Raw genomic sequence first — 16,259 nt, 5'->3', positions numbered from 1 at the left:
ATTTTAAGCCTCGGATTTTTCTTATTGGCTTTTCTCTACAATCCAATCTGTAAAAAGCCTCTCAAACAGTGGACTCAAATAGAAGCTAACAAAAGAAGGCCCATGAAAGCAGTGAACTCCCAAGACAGCAGTAAGGAAAGGGTAACATTATTGCCAAAAAATACCCTCTGACAAGATTTTCAAAAAGAGCAAGAAAACTGAAGGATCACTTTTGCCACTTCAATTAAATGTGCAGGCATCTCCAAGGTAAATAACCAAAAACTGGCTCAAGTGAGTGGTTAGTTCAGATTCTTTCACGTTGCTTACACTTGTCCAAATATATTGCTTTTTAATATCTCACAGAACTACAAAAAACAACAGTTTCATTAAATGTTCAATTATGTTTGAGAATGAATCATGTTGTTACTTCACATATCCAGGTCAGCTTTTTATAAGGAAACTTAAATCTGTTTTATACAAGCAAAGTTTATTATACCTAGAGAAATGGAATAAATATGGAGAGGTACACTAGTACTTTTTATTAAAGCTTCTGAGGAATTCAAACTTCGCACTGTTGCTCCTGAAGGTTAGAAGCCTAGTTTACACTACTTGTCTAAGACTCTCTGATCAGGAAACAGGAATGAGAACTGCTAGAGAGGTCATCACCCACAACTCTCATCAGAAAAGAGCTGAGTGCTTAGCTTAGACTAGGCATCTGACTTTAAATCACTGAAAATAAAGTAAATTCTACCCTGACTTCAGACCCAGCACAGCTGTGAAACTTGATAAACTATCAGTGGGTGGCTGAACACTCAAGGATGATGGTCAGAAGGCCTGAAAGTCATTGCCTGCTGGCAATCAACCTCTACATTATCTCTATCCAAGTATCTATACTAGGTTGCAGGTGAAACCCCATCTGTTTCAAAAAGCAGCTTGAAGTGGGAATGGAGAGACGGCTCAGTGCCAGCTAAGGAGAAAGGAAAATAATTTCTCCTCAGTACTTGAAGTCTCTTCATAGTTGGCATTTTTTAGGTAACAGCAACAGGGAACAAACTAAGAACAATGGCAAAATAGGTTTCCAAAGACAGTAATAGTAAAATAGAATAATTCAGTTGGAAAGTACCTATAAGGATCAAGTCCAACTGCTATGGACTCCTAACAGGCGATAGTTTATGATCTGGGCTTAATAATAACAAGAAGGGTCCTAAGATAAGCTCAAAAAACTCAAAATTTTATCAAAAGATAAAATTACAACAGCTGAAAAGGAGGAACCGCTCACAAGAAAAAGAAATTTTCAAACAGTAAAGAGGAGACATCACCTCAAATGAAAAGCAAATATGAATGTTCTGAATATTCCACTTTTTGTAAGAGATCCAAGTGCATAATACTGTAGACTGCTAGGTCTGTTACGAACAAAAAAATCATCCTGTCTGAAAAGTCGATTTAATTGTAGCAACAAGCAGGGTGTAAGGAAAAATTTTCTTACAATTAGTAATGGAAAAGGAGGTATCCAGCATGATGAAACTATGTAGCACTGCTGAGCAGTGGATGCAGGCTCCCTCCCCCGCCTCAAGGACAACACATAACTCCCATTAACTAATCATGGTATCCATGTGGTAGCCTGTAGCTTCCCGTACAACTAAAATTAACTATTTCACACTTCTCTCTTAAGCTTTCACCAGTGAAAACGGTAATGAGGGGTACAGTTCAGTCTGGCCCTACTGATGTCCAGACAGTGGGACTGAGTGTACCCTCAGCAAGCCTGCTGATGACATCAAGATGAATGGTGCAGTTGATACAACAGGAGGAAGGGAAGCCATCCAAAGGAATGTAGACAGGCATGAGAAGAGGTCCAATGAGAACACAGTGAAGTTCAACAAGCCCAAGTGTAAGGTGCTGCATTTGGGTCAGGACAATCCCAAATACGAGTACAGACTGCGAGAACAACTCATTGAGAACAGGCCTGCTGAGAAGAACTTGGGGGTTCTGGTGGACCAAAAGGTGGACATGAGTCAGCAGTGCACTTGCAGCCCAGAAGGCCACCCATACTCTGGGCTGAATCAACAGAGGAGAGGCCAGCAGGGAGAGGGAGATGGTTATTCCCCTCTACTCTGTCCTTGTTAGGCCCTAACTGCATACAGGCCTAGGACCTCAGGACAAAAAAGATGAGGAGCTGCTGGAGTGGGTCCAGAGGAGGGCTACAATGATGATCATAGGGCTGGAGCTTCTCTCCTACGAAGAAAGGTTGAGGGAGCTAAGACTGTTCAGCCTGGTGAAGAGAAGGCTCCGGGGAGACCTCACATTGTGTCCTTCCAGTACTTTAAGGGAAATTGCAAACAAGAGAGAGACCAACTTTTTAAATAGGCAGATACTGACAAAAGAAGAGAGAGGAGCTTTAAACTAAAAGAAAGGAGATTTGGATTAGATATTACACGGAAATTCTTCACTCAGAGAGTGGTGAGGCCTGGCACACCGCCCAGAAAAGCTGTGGGTGCCCTATCCCTGGAGGCATCCAAGGCCAGTGTGGATGGGACCCTATCTGGTGGTTAGGGTATCAACCTGCACATGACAACAGTTTGGAACTGGATGGTCTTTAACATTCCTTTCAACCCAAACCATTCTGTGATTCTATGGTCTTTGGGACATAACATGCAAAGTGCCTGACAACTCATTCAATTGTAAGCCCTGCTCAATTTGGGCATTAATGAATGTATGTAACACAACATGTAACATGGTCATCTGCAACACCAAAGGAACAAGATTTCAAGCGACCAAGCATGTCCTTTTGGTTCTATGTTGCTATGACATTTCCTTAATTTATTATTTGATTTAACACAGACAACAGTGTTGGCATTAAAATAATTGAAATAGAATATTTAAAAGGAGATTATAATCAGAAGGGAAACCAACTTTTTACACAGGTTGATAATGATAGGACAAGGGGGAATGGTTTTAAACTAAAGGAGGAAAGATTTAGATTGTTTGTCAATGGGAAGTTTTTCATTGAGAGGGTGGTGAGGTCCATGTATAGAGTGCCCAGATAGGTTGTGGATGCCCTTTCTCTGGAGGTGTTCAAGGCTAGATTGGATGGGGCTAGATGAGTAACATGATCTAGTGCTTGATCTAGTGCAAGACTTGCAACCATGCCTGTGGTAGGGGAGTTGGAATTTGGTGATTCTTGAGGTCCCTTCCAACCCAAGTCATCTTAGGATTCCACAGTTCTATGATTCTGTGCTTCCTGAAGCATCACAGAAACATTCCTTCCCACCTCTGAATTGTCCCCAGAGTGAAGTTGGCAAAAGCCTCCAACAAGTTAGTCGTGTAGGGTTCAGCTACACAATCAAGAAGTCTACTGCAATATTAGCAGTCATAATAACTGCTTTGTCTACACACTTTTAATTTGCTGAAAAGGTGAAGCAAAAGGTGCTTGCTCAGAACTCAGAGAATAAGTGCTACACAAATGCATTTTATCTTTCATTCCATGATCATAAAATATGCACATCAGCAAAATGAGCAATAATTTTATCCAGCTTTACACAAGCAACAGCACCAGCAGGTCTGCTTGGAAGAGCAGACCAAAGCAGTGCTGAACTACACCAGTACTCAACTCAGAAATTACCACAGTTAACGCATAAAGAAGATTTCTCAATACTGTGTTAACAACAGGTGATGAAGAATACAAAAATAACACACATCTCTCTTTCAGTAATTGTTATTATTTTGGGGCACAGCTTCAAAAAGATGACATAATCAAAATAAATTATGTTTGTGACTAATACAATTGTTTTTTGTTGGGTTTGTTGTTTTTTTTTTTTTTTTTAAGATAATAGCTGAAGTCACAAAAATGCTGAAGACCTTATTGAAGAAGGGTACAAAAATTAAATCTTTATATAAAATCTTTACAAGTTTGAAAAATTATATTTGTTTAGTTAACATAGAAAATGGAAAATCAAGTGCACAAATGATAATTTAACAATGTTACTTTACCATGTGTATGAAGATACAGCTTGTTCTGTTCCCCAAATTTTGACATCAAAGTAATGACAAAAAAGAGTACCTTCAGTAAGAAAATGCTATGTTTGAAATTTCTTTCAATTTAGAAGAGATCTAAACTGTGCATCTCATTGCAGTGTTCTGCAGCAGCAGGAACACAAGCTAAAGTATTGTCATAAATCATCTGATACTTTATTGTAGTGAACATCTGCTGCTCCTGGATACAGATACATAGTTAAGGGAACACTTTAAAGGGCTAAGGAATGCCAGGTACATTCATTACTGAAAAATAATGTTCAAACCAGGATTTCTTTTGCTTTTGCCATTAAGACTACACAGCTTATGAAGTTAGAAAAAAACATTAATGGTTACACTGATTTATTGTATTTCCAAATTAAGACCACACCTTCAAAACCTTTCATTGAACAGATGCCAAAAGACTGCTAAAGTTAGGTTAGGCATAGTGAAAGAACAATATAGTATTAAGCTTACAAAAAATCTTAGCCAAAGCCATGATTTCCAACAGAAGATCCTAATGTTTGTTTTGGGACTCAGTCACTTGAGTAAATACCTAAGTTTAAAAAAAACACCTGAATGCAGAGAAGTGCAAGACAGAGTCTAAACCAATGCTCATGCAAGCTGGTACATCCATACAGTCTAGTGTTCTTCAGTGTAATTTTGGTCCAGAATTTGTATGGCACAGTGCCTGGGCTAACATGTCCTACTTTTCAGCAGTTTAATAGTTCAGGCTTGGTGCCAAACTGACAGGGCTATATAGCATCAGGCTCTGGAGAAGTCTACACATGGTGCTGCATAAGCAGGACCTTAGAAGAAAAATGCCAATAGATCAGATGCTACTTTTGCCACCGACACTATTTAAAGTTTTGTGTCTTGTGCTTCTTTACAAGAATAATTCCCTTTCTCAAAGTTTTGGAGGCTATTTTCTTACAGTGCTTGCATGCCAGCTCCTAGGCCTGAGTCTTCCACATGGAAGAATAATAGCAGCCTTCTACCTACTTGTCTTCCTGCAGCTTTTGGCAGGTGATTCTCCTAGCTATCCAACTGCTATTATGGAGACAAACTCTTCCTTGGTGCTTGATGTTTCTGTCACAGAAAGAGCTGTTTGAGGTTACATGGTTTACATTCCCACTGCCAACCAGCAAGAGAAGGCAGCCAGAACTCCAGTAGAGCAGAGCAGTTGCTTCTTTTCATCCCACAGAAGCAATTATTAAGAAACTGCTTCTGCCTGCCAAGACTATCTTCTTATAAAGACATAGACATTTTCAGATAGATGTATTATGTTACGTACTATGGTTCAAAAAGACTGGTTTTGGAAAATTTTAGAGGTACCTGATAAAAAAAAAAAAAGTAATTGTGAAAGCAAGAGTTCATCTTGTAAAGGATATAAAACAAATTAATGTGCTAGTGGGACAAGTGAACAACATTTGCTCTGTGAATCAAGAGTACCCTCCCAGAACATGTGCAGGAGAAATGAGAAAAATATGGGCTGGAAAAAAAAATCTTAAAAATAAACAAAAAGAGAATGGAACAAGTCAATAGTGAAGGAAGAGCAATTTCATAAAAATGGTCATATGAATGTCTTGTAGTTATAAGTACTAGCTGTTACCAGTTTGACTAGGAATTACTGCTGACACTACAAATGAAATAAATGAATTCTTACCATCAACAGCCAGCGATACAATGCCTTGTGTGTCCTCAACTCCATACATCACATCACAGCGGTACACCCCTGCATCACTTGCACGCAGCCTAGAGAAAGTCAGCGAAGCATCGCCGGTCTCCTCTGAATGGGTTGGAACAGACACCCTATCCTTGTAGTTCTGGCCTATTTTGATGTTCCCATTCTGGGCCACAAGGACTGTGGTTTCTTTTGCATCTTTTCCGCTTTTATCCAGTTCGACCTTTGACCATTTGATTCGAAGATACTCGGCTGCATAGCTGGAGGCTATGGTGGGTGTGGTTGAAAAGAAGCATGGAAGGACTGACGTTCCAGAGAGGGATCCCTTCACCAGGGTTTTTTTTTCTGCCTTAACTAGAAGAATGGGAGAGAGGAAGAGAAAGGATATATCACGTTAGCAACCAGCAAAATCAGAAACAGTTACATTTCATCACTATTTAATGATTAACAGACTTTTAAAACCTGAACTCCACAAACCCTAGCTGGTTCACAACAGATCTGACCAGAGTAAGCCAAAACAGAGTCTGTACCAACATCCTCAGCCCTTGACTGTGCTCCTTCCTGTTTGGGTAAATTAATTCACTGCTCTTTGATTTGTTTTTTCCATTTGTTGTAGTCACTGACTGTAACATGGATTGGTATTGGCTTCCTTTGGAAACTGTTTTGAAGGTTACAGATGACTGCTAAATTGTAAGAGCTATGTTTTCAAACATCACAAGACTAAAACCAGTTGGTGAAAGACATCCAGATACCTCACATTTGTTGCTCGCCAAAACTGGGCACTTAGGGGAGCTAGTGATGTTTACACTTTGTTTTATCTTACAGCAGCCTGTTCATGCGCTCGTGTGGTAGAAGTAAAACACAGCCCAAGACTTTACATACATTGCATTCCTCACTCCATTTCTCTTTTAAGGGTTAACTCTTTTTATTGTATACATGCTGAAACAAAAGCCTTTTCAGTGAGATTATCCTAAGTTGTCATTCATTCAAAATTATTTCCTTGTAGCCCAGGGGCCTTTAACACATTACAGAAATGGGGTATTTTAGGATGTTAAAGCAGAGAAGGAAGCAAAGCACACAGAAAGTCCCTGCTTGGCTCAAACTTGACTTGATAGGACCTTTATCATTTTTATGACATCTCCAGCTGCAAACACTTTACAGTGAAATGCTTCCATCTGACAATATCCCAAGGGGAAAGTTGACTACTGTTCATCCAACCTGCACACAGCAACTGTCTGAAAAAAGGATTTCTGTTAGATTTATGTTGTTATGTGATGTTATTTCACCATATTTAATGGCTAAATGAAGATTAAAGGCTGACATATAATAGAATCTATATGTCCTCTTTCACTGACCTGCAAACATTTTTTCAAAGGCTGAAAATGCTAATCACTAATTTGAAGTCATAAAGTCATAAAGGATTCATAAAGTTAAGAAACAAAAAATTTCTTCAAATACCAGGCACCAGCATGAAATATGAGATACCAGTACTTGAAAAGTTATCTAGTTATTTAACTACCATCAAAAACATCATCATACTATAAAGAGCAGAGTATTTTGAAAGAGAAACAGGAGAGAAGAAGAAAGAAAAAAAAAAGAAAAATTCTTTATTAAGCTGATGATTTTTAATATATGCACATCATACAGAGAATAAAATCTTAATAGTAACATCTACAAACATATTCAACAATCACCAGTAAGACAGTCGTGCATTTTTACAACAAAGTCCTAACCAGAAAAATACTGGCCCAGCCAAGGATGACCAAGAAGTTGGAACAGAAGTCCTCAAATCATTTCCATTCATACCTCCCTAAGTGAAGATGCTTGGGAACTCAGTGCAGAAACACTCGAGCTAGCTTTATCAGAACTGATTAGACCAGAGAGAGTCTAATAACAATGGTGTAGCATTCTGCCAATACAGCTGCACTGCATCCAAAGCTCAAATGAAAAGTTCACTCAGAACTGAGCTGATTTACCAGCAAGATTTTTTACTCTGATTCAGGCATGTAGTGAAATTTTCAGTCTTACAAGCAAAGATTGGTTAGATACTATAACTCATGTTTAACAGACACAACCTGAGCAAGATCTAGAAAGGCTGTATTTATAAAACAGTGAATGACAAAAACAGGACGAACACATAACTAAGACTGAACAATTCACAGGGCTTTAAGACAAGCCTGCAGAAGTTACTGAAGACTATAGACTAGCTCAAAAGCTTTGATTGCAAACACATTTCTTTAAAAAAAGATACTGAAACAAGAATTTTGGGAAGTCAGATACTGTTTAAAAAGAACTAAAAACTTGACTTCCCTAGAACCAACTGATTGCTAAAAACCATAACAGGCTGGTTTTATCCAAGGATCTACAGTAGGAAAACATCACTAACTCTTATATCACCTTTAATTTCTTGGAACTTTATTTAATTACAGTTGGGTAGAGCTAAAGAAATAGAATGAATACTCAATCCTACCAGTTGTGATGGAAAAACTCCAAATCGCACAGGTGGGAGATTAAAATCAGTTTCAAAATATTTAGTTTTTATTATGATCTCTTGTCATCTATATACATTACAGGAACTTTTTAAATGAAAAATGATCTAGTTATAATTACGCTGACTGACAGAATTTTAATAAACTTTCAAAGGAGTTGTTTTCGGTTATGTGTGATCTGGAATATCAGTACCAAACCCTGAGGAAATTTCCTCTTCAGAATTTGTGTCAACTCATCAGTAGAATGAAGCCCTTGATAGCAAACAGATATCATAATGATATGCAAATTAGATCTACCCTAAACTGGACTACATCCAAGAATAAGGGAAAAACTATACCTACAAACTCATCTAGCTGTAGAAAGCACTATCAAGTGCTTTTAAAAGCACTCTGTTTTGACTAGCAGATGAGAAAAGGGAAGAAAATATACTTTACTGAAAAAAGAAGTTTTTTAGTATTGAATATTAGGAGATATTCCTGTGCAGTTTCAAAAAACTTGGTTTCTTGAGTAGTCCAAGCTAGTTGAGGCAGACTGCACCTTAGAAGGGATGCGGTCAACAAAATGCAAACGAAATATTTTGTAATTGATTGTAAATCTGAACATGAGCTGAGAAAAGCAGGTATTTACCCAATCATCAGTGAAGAGCAATCCTAGTACTGAATGTGGTTTCATACCACATCTTCACCTACCCAAGTAAAACCTAAAACACAGATAACACTCTTAAATGAGATATAGTTTTGATATGACTAAACTGTCTGGCAATTAATATGAGCATTCTTTTCTGTTACTAACTAAAATGCATCACTCTTGAGCATATTTAAGTCCTTAGGGAAAATACATAGACTATAAAGAAACAAAATACACAGTTAAGTCCAAGTAATGTGGCTACAGATCTATCTTTCAAGAACTGCCAGTAAAGTCAATGAGAGCCCTGTACTAGATGATAGGACAGCAGATTCAAGCCTAGAGCATGACATGCAGACAGGTTATCAGCAGACTCTCTGTGTCTTAGCAGCTTGGTTTTTATGTCATCCTCAATTTAAAAATTAAATAACTTCAATATCAGAATAAGAAGCAGGAACAGAATGAAGATTTTTCTCATACAGTGCCTTGACAGAAAACAGTCCTGTGAGGATAGGGTTTTCACAGACTAAACAATGTTGCATGTTCCCCAAACCTAAAGCTAAGACATTTTAATCAGTTTATCATGGAGATGACAGTACATGTGAATATTTTTCTCTAGATGCCTTATCTTACCAATGGCATATATTTTTATATGTTTCTCTTGAAGTTGGACACAAACTACTTCTTGATTGAGCACAAAGCAGTTCCTTAGAATTCTTTGTGCAATTTTTTATAATCAACTTACTTATAGGATATATTTCCTGTCAAGAACAATTGCAAAGACCAATGAAATTATGTATTGTTATTCTAACTACTAATACTGAGCCTAAGAGATGTCTTTTCATTAACCCTCTTTTCTTTAATAAAGATACTGAAAAACTAAAACTTAATGCACAGCTTTTACAAACTTGTATGAAATTTTGATAGCAGAGGCAGCAGAAGACCAAGACCAATAAGGTCTTCACTCAAGTTCTTTACAAGGTAATCTGCAGTCTTAAGATACAGAGTAAGAAAAGGAGTCAAAGTAATGAAAAAACAATTATTGTCATATTCTGCAAGAAAATCATTCTGCCAGAAAAACATAAATTCCAGCTGCCAAACTCAGTGTAACATGCATACAGATGTGCAAATATTATAAGCAAGCACACGTGTTTTATAGCATATACAACAGTAACATGAGATGCCACGTTGATGTATATTATTTGTACCTTCAAAAGGACATTATCACATACTGTGACCTAAGATGTTTATATTCTCTTCTGGATTATAGGGCTTTCACAAAAACACACTTATTCATGACATGATAAATAGTAGTTTATAATGAGCGAGGTAAACTTCAACAATGATCATAATCATAGGGTCCAGCTTGTAAACTAGAGAATTGTAACACTAGCTAGTTCAAAGTGAGTAAATTGCAGGCTAGGAGTAGGTGTAAACCTTGCTCATGAACTTCTATCATTAATCCTTCACATGCACCACAGCATGTCGTCCAGAGAAGGGCAATGAAACTGGTGAGGGGTCTGGAGCACAAGTCTCATGAAGAGTGGCTGAGGGAACTGGGATTGTTCAGTCTGGAAAAGAGCAGGCACAGGGAAGACCTTAACACTCTCTACAGCTGCCTGAAAGGAGGCTGCAGCAAGATGGGGATCAGCCTCTGCTACCATATAACTAGCAATAGGACAAGGGGGAATGGCCTCAAGTTGCATCAGAGAAGGTTCAGGTTGGATATCAAGAAAGACTTCTATCAAAGCATGGTCAGGTACTGGCTGGGCACCGGCTGCCCAGGGAGATGGTGGAGTCACAGCCCTGGATATGTTCAAGAAACACGTTTAGATGAACATGTTTAGATGTTGCACTAAGGAGCATGCTTTGGTAAGGCAATATTGATGATAGGTGGATGGTTGGTTTAGATAATCTTGGAGGTTTTTCCAACCTTGACTATTCTGTGATTCTATAATCTAACTAATCTCTTGGATTCCAGAATTAATAACTTTGTTTGCTGTTTTTTAAAAAGGAGTGTTTGGGGGAACTTCCAAAGAAAGCCTTTTGGAGCTACTCGAAGAGAAAAGGAAGCGCTTAGGAAGAAGCTACAGCAAGCAACTGAATCAATGATGCCAAAAACATCAAACATCAGACTGAATGACAGATGATTAGAGAACAGTGCTGAGCAGACTGTACAGTAAGGTTAGCCTCTAAACAGTACAAGTTTTCAAACATTAGTATTCTCAATTGATGTTTAATGTTTTCAACATAACATTTTTCCTAGCAGAAAATGCCGACTCGCCAAAGCTTATTTCTTTCATAAAATAATTGTTGATTTTGACAAATTTCCTATATGAATTTCAAAGGAATGATTCTAAGCTTTCAGAACAGTTTTACCCAAAAGGAAACACTGCCATTAATCATAGGCAAGTGACTATTCAATTAGCCCATATGGCTAACCAAACCCATTTTGGGAACAGAAAGCATGGGAATCTGGGAATCTGTGTTTCACAAAAGATTTCAAAGCATCAATATTGCATTCAAATTCAGGATTTAAAAAAAATAAAAAATAAAAAAATTGAAATGTAAGAAATTCCTGTCCAACTTTTCAAATGCAAATAGAGATTTTATTTTAAAGGTTTTTTTTTCTTTCTTTTTGTTCTAAATAGCAGGACTGGAAAGGTTTGTCTGTGACCTTGTAATATTCATCCTCAGAAAAGTTATTACATAAACTTACTATTATTTCTACAGAACAGAAAGATGGATCAAGCCCAGACTCTATTGGATTGATTCACATTAAAGTTTACCTCATCTTTGTCCTCTTCAGCAGGACCATATTCTGAAGTATTTCCCATTTGAGAATCTCTGTGTCTAAAGTGTGATACTCAACTTCAAAAATAAAACCTGTGAAGTCCACAGTGTATTTATAGGTACACGAAGGTTTTTCTGCACTTCTTCCAAAAATTTCAAGTGAATAAGAACAGATCAGAACTTGGTCTATATTCTTGAGATGACCACACCAGGACATTCACAGAAAACTTGTTTGTGTTCTTGAAATTCTTTTTCTGGAAGTCACACGAACCATTTATAAACAATTTCAGAGGTGATGATAGGTGGAGTAAGCTGAGGGACACCTAATGGTGTCATTCCTTGCTCTACCAGTCAGTCTCACCTCTCCACAAACATTGATGCACTCCTAATTCCCTAATTCTACTAGCTCAGGCAATTGCGTAAATCAGTGAGGCAGATCAAAGATCTGATCCAGCTGAATACTACCTTGCAAAAAGGGTTATCCGATGTCTTTCATATAAGTCATTTACCTGACAGAGCTGGACAGATATTCCCATAAGTACTGTCAACACAAAGAAATACATGTCAGCCAGCACCAGGGTACGGAGAAGGGGCAGAACTACCCGATGTAGTGCTAAATGATGTACGTGAGATTAGACTGACCATTGAATTATGCCCTAAATAAACATGGTCAGATTTTCAATAGGTTGTAATAGAAATGTCAGCTTTACATATAATGTCAGATTCACTTGTCTTGCTTATTCTCTTCTCACACGCTATCCACCCAAAGGTTGATTATCAGGTTAAATCTTAACTTCATACCTCTTATCACATGAGTGATGTACAAGCATTTACTCCATTTTAAAGCTGACTAATAATGCTACAACTTATCAAATAATATTTTTTAAGTTCCCTATGTAAACTGACATTGTTAGTCCATGATTTCTTTTGACAATCACTTGCTCTGCCTTCCAGAATACTTCATATGAACAAATAATTAAATGCCTGCAGATCCAAGAGCTGTACATCAGTGTACATTTACAGACATTTTACTGAGTGAAATGGGAGGGGAAAAAAAAACAAAAGCTTGACATTTAATAACCAAATGAGTCTCAGCCCTCAATAAATGAGAAAAGGAAGCTTAGTTTTAGCGCCTTGTCTCTCCCTAAGCTTTGAGTCCTTTTTCTCTAAGAATGTCTTCTAATTGTCTTGGTCTGCTGCGTGTTTAGCAAAGAATGGAGAAACAAAACTAGATTTAAGGAGGAAGGGATGACAGGAAACAGAGAAGGATAGTGCTCCCAACCTGAGTGAAGAAAAAAAAAAAAAAAAAAAAGCCCACCATCTTTTCTTCTAAAGTCAGCACTTAAGAACAATAGTTTTTATCTTACATGAAAAACTACCTAAGAAAGAACTTTGCTATACACAGTATAAGAGCTAATAAATAAATATATAAAAGTAAAAAAAAAAAAAAGGAAAGTATAAAGAGTATATCTGATTTTCCAAAGGCTTCTGAGAAGAAAGTAGAATAAAAATTGTCTTGATTTGAGGCTTGGGAAAACCATCATTCCAATTTTCAGAGTGTGTAGCTGCTGTAGGAACCTGCTCCCTACTAATTTTGAGTCAAAAGTTTCAAACCATAGCAATCATATATGAATATGTACTTCAGCATTAACACGTAATCACCATGAGAAGTAAACAGGGCTCCTACTTTCAACCCAAAACTAAGACCTGCAGCTGCTTTAAGATGTTTCTGTTCCAGGCCCCAACAGCCAGGAGCTTGCCACAGCTTCCAACCAGCTTGGCCTTACAGCAGCCCCCACCATGGAGGGTCTGGCAGACACACTGCACACCCCAAATGCAAATCTCCTTAGGCTCATTCTTCAGTTGTCACAGAGGCAGGCAGGGACTGGGGTTCTTGGTTCCTCCATATCTCACTTGTATGTGGCACTTTTCACCCTGAATATAGAGAGTGTCAGAGACATACAAACTCATAAGGCTGCTGTCACATCAATTACATGAGTGCATGCATTGGGATCTGACTGGCAGGTGTGCAGAACAGGTGTTCCTGTAGACCCAAGACTCTCCCCCACTTAATTTGCGACCTCTGCAGCCTGACTAGGTCTGTAGCAGTAAGCTGCTCTTGCTCTCATCTACTGGCACTTCTCACTGCTGAAGTCCTCATGAAACTGTTTGCCTTTCACCAAAACTATCCCCTCCCAGTAGTCCCCACTTCACCCATGCAGGGGAACTCCTCTGTAGGCCTTGCCAAACGAAGGTGTGAGACATATCTGACGAACAGGTCCAACATTTCACAAACAGAGGTTAAAGCAGTTAAGTCATATTCGTGAACATTTGAAGAAGGCAAGCTGTTTCACTTTATCTTTATCTTTATGCTTTCTAATGTCTTTATCACATTATCACACTGTCTTTATCACATTATCACACTGTCTTTATCATTACTTGAATTATAGTAATGGCACTGACAAACCTCAGGAGACACAAGCAGTGTGTAAAAACCTTGCCAAAAACATGCTCACCCACCAGAAGTTTTCTGTGTAAATCAGTAGGCAAAAGGGAGAAAACAGGAACAAAATTAGTTACACAGTACAGAGATAAAATCAGAAAACACATTTCCCCAGTCCTGGGAAATACTTTCCCAATTGGACTGTGCTGCTTCCCGCTGTCGCTGGAATGAATTTTAATAAATTATTCCATGCATAACAGACTTACCTTTAGGTAGCATATAAATTATAGCTAACGTAGAGCACATCCATATGATGCTTTTTATATTTAGCAACATCTTTGCCTACAAATAAAGAGAAACAGAATAAATGGTTAGTTTAACACTGAGTCCACAAAGTGCAGCAAGTCAGTGCAACTCTATTCATCACTGGTTGATACTGGAAGCAGTTGTGAGCTCAAAAAATGACGTTCAGCAGGACAGTGAATAATAATATTGTGATCTTCACCATTTTATACATGGTTTTAAATCTGATACCACACAGCAACAGCAGTCTGTACGTACAACATGATGACTTCTTCCTCCTGTAGAGCTGCCAATTCAGATGCAGCCTCCAGGAAGCTCTGCATCCATAACACAGACTGCCCTATCAATTAGCATCAGCAAATAACCTTAGTTTGAAAAGAGGCTCCCACAACAACTTCATGAATTCTGAGCATGAATCAACATCTGCACTATGCACTATGACCCTTTCCATCTACAAACGTCCTGCTTTAAAATTGCTATATGTATTATTTCATAGTGGAGATTTATTATAGTGGCAATGTAATATAGATTGTAATGACTATAAAATACTAATTCATAACGAATTTTAGTTTACTGAGTCTGCAGTAATAAACAAATGTGACAGTCCCCTTTATGTTTGCTTATTGCTTCTTTTACAGGCTCCATGCTCTAACAGCTGAAAACATATATAACACAGACATAGTACATTGCATGTTCATAATGGTATGTTCTCATTTTTATTCCAGTTGCTAATTACACATCTGCAATTATCCTGCAAACTTAAGAAGCATTCTAGCAAAACCACCACAATTCCCATAAATGTCAGTTATTGGAAACATAGAATCATTAAGGTTGGAAAAGACCACTAAGATAAGTTAGCCCATCCACCGATCCACCACCACCATGCTTTTAAAAACAGTTCCTTCCCCACACATTTATACAAATGCACTACTGAGGCATCATAAGGAATAGCTCTCAGCAATGACTTGTCAAGTGCCCTTGAAAAGTTTTAAATCACAGAACAGTGAGTTTCCTGATACTGCTGTCAAAATATACTACCTGGCTCGGAAATAGGCAAGCAACCTGAACTCTAGATAGATTACACCTGAACAGCAAAATAGGGATTAAAGAGATCTATGTTATTGCTTATTGCTTAATGTATTACTTATACATTTTCTGCCATTTTTTACATTAGCATTTTAGTTATTTAGTATTTATATGTAACATTGTAGGGTTAAAGCCTTAGCTAACAAACCCACAAATCTCCATAAGCTATACTTATGAACACAAAAGTGAAACACGCGGAGTAACTTCTTCAAAAAAAATTACTGATGATGTGTAATCAGGAAAATTCATTACACCGATAACAGCTGCAGCCCATACTTCACATGAATCTGTGTGAATTGGCACCTGATCCGTAAGCACTGAATGGCTCAGAAAAGACGCAAAACATCTCAAATGAAGACTTTCCAGTGAGGCAGTCTCTAACATAGCAGCATCATGCTCAAAATTCCCACCCAAAAGGGTTGAAAATCCAAGACATTTTCATTCCCCATATGCAGATGGCCAGGGCTGGCTGGTTGCACTGGGAAACATATGCTGCAACCTATTCCCAGGGCGTGGAGGAAAGAATACAGCTGCTTTCCATGGAGCAGGCTGCATGTTGCCAAAGACGCCTCATCTCTGTTCATCCATTTGACAGAGCTCACAGCATGATGTGATATCACTGATCTGGCAATATTAACCTCACAGAAACTGCACTTTTTATGAGTGAGTCCCAAACAAGAACCAAGACGTCTCTGACTTTATTCAGTTTGAGCCCCATCCTCCACTAAGTTTTTTCTGAGGATTCAAATACTGACTGGCTGGTTTTATCTTTCTCCCAACTAACACAAGCAAAGCAGCAAATGGAGAATACAAATGTTTATTTCACAACTAACTTTAAAAATCTATACT

At 38.0% G+C, this 16,259-nt stretch overlaps 1 protein-coding gene across 4 annotated transcripts in view; it reads right to left on the bottom strand.

Moving 5' to 3' along the window:
• VCAN (versican) overlaps positions 1-16,259 on the bottom strand; it is a 108,291-nt gene that overhangs the window by 86,114 nt on the left and 5,918 nt on the right. For all 4 annotated transcript variants that reach the window (XM_085212743.1, XM_085212741.1, XM_085212742.1 and 1 more), the window contains exons 2-3: positions 14,288-14,363; positions 5,654-6,025 (exon numbers count right to left, since the gene is read on the bottom strand). In XM_085212743.1, the coding sequence (XP_085068869.1) occupies positions 5,654-6,025; positions 14,288-14,357 (442 nt within the window). In that variant the 5' untranslated portion in view covers positions 14,358-14,363. The remainder of the gene's footprint in view (positions 1-5,653; positions 6,026-14,287; positions 14,364-16,259) is intronic.

This window comes from Meleagris gallopavo, chromosome Z, assembly GCF_905368555.1.
Source record: "Meleagris gallopavo chromosome Z, MGAL_WU_HG_1.1, whole genome shotgun sequence".
NCBI classification, from domain to species: Eukaryota; Metazoa; Chordata; class Aves; order Galliformes; family Phasianidae; genus Meleagris; species Meleagris gallopavo.
The sequence above is the reverse complement of the archived record's forward strand: the minus strand, read 5'-3'. Positions and strand labels throughout refer to the sequence as shown.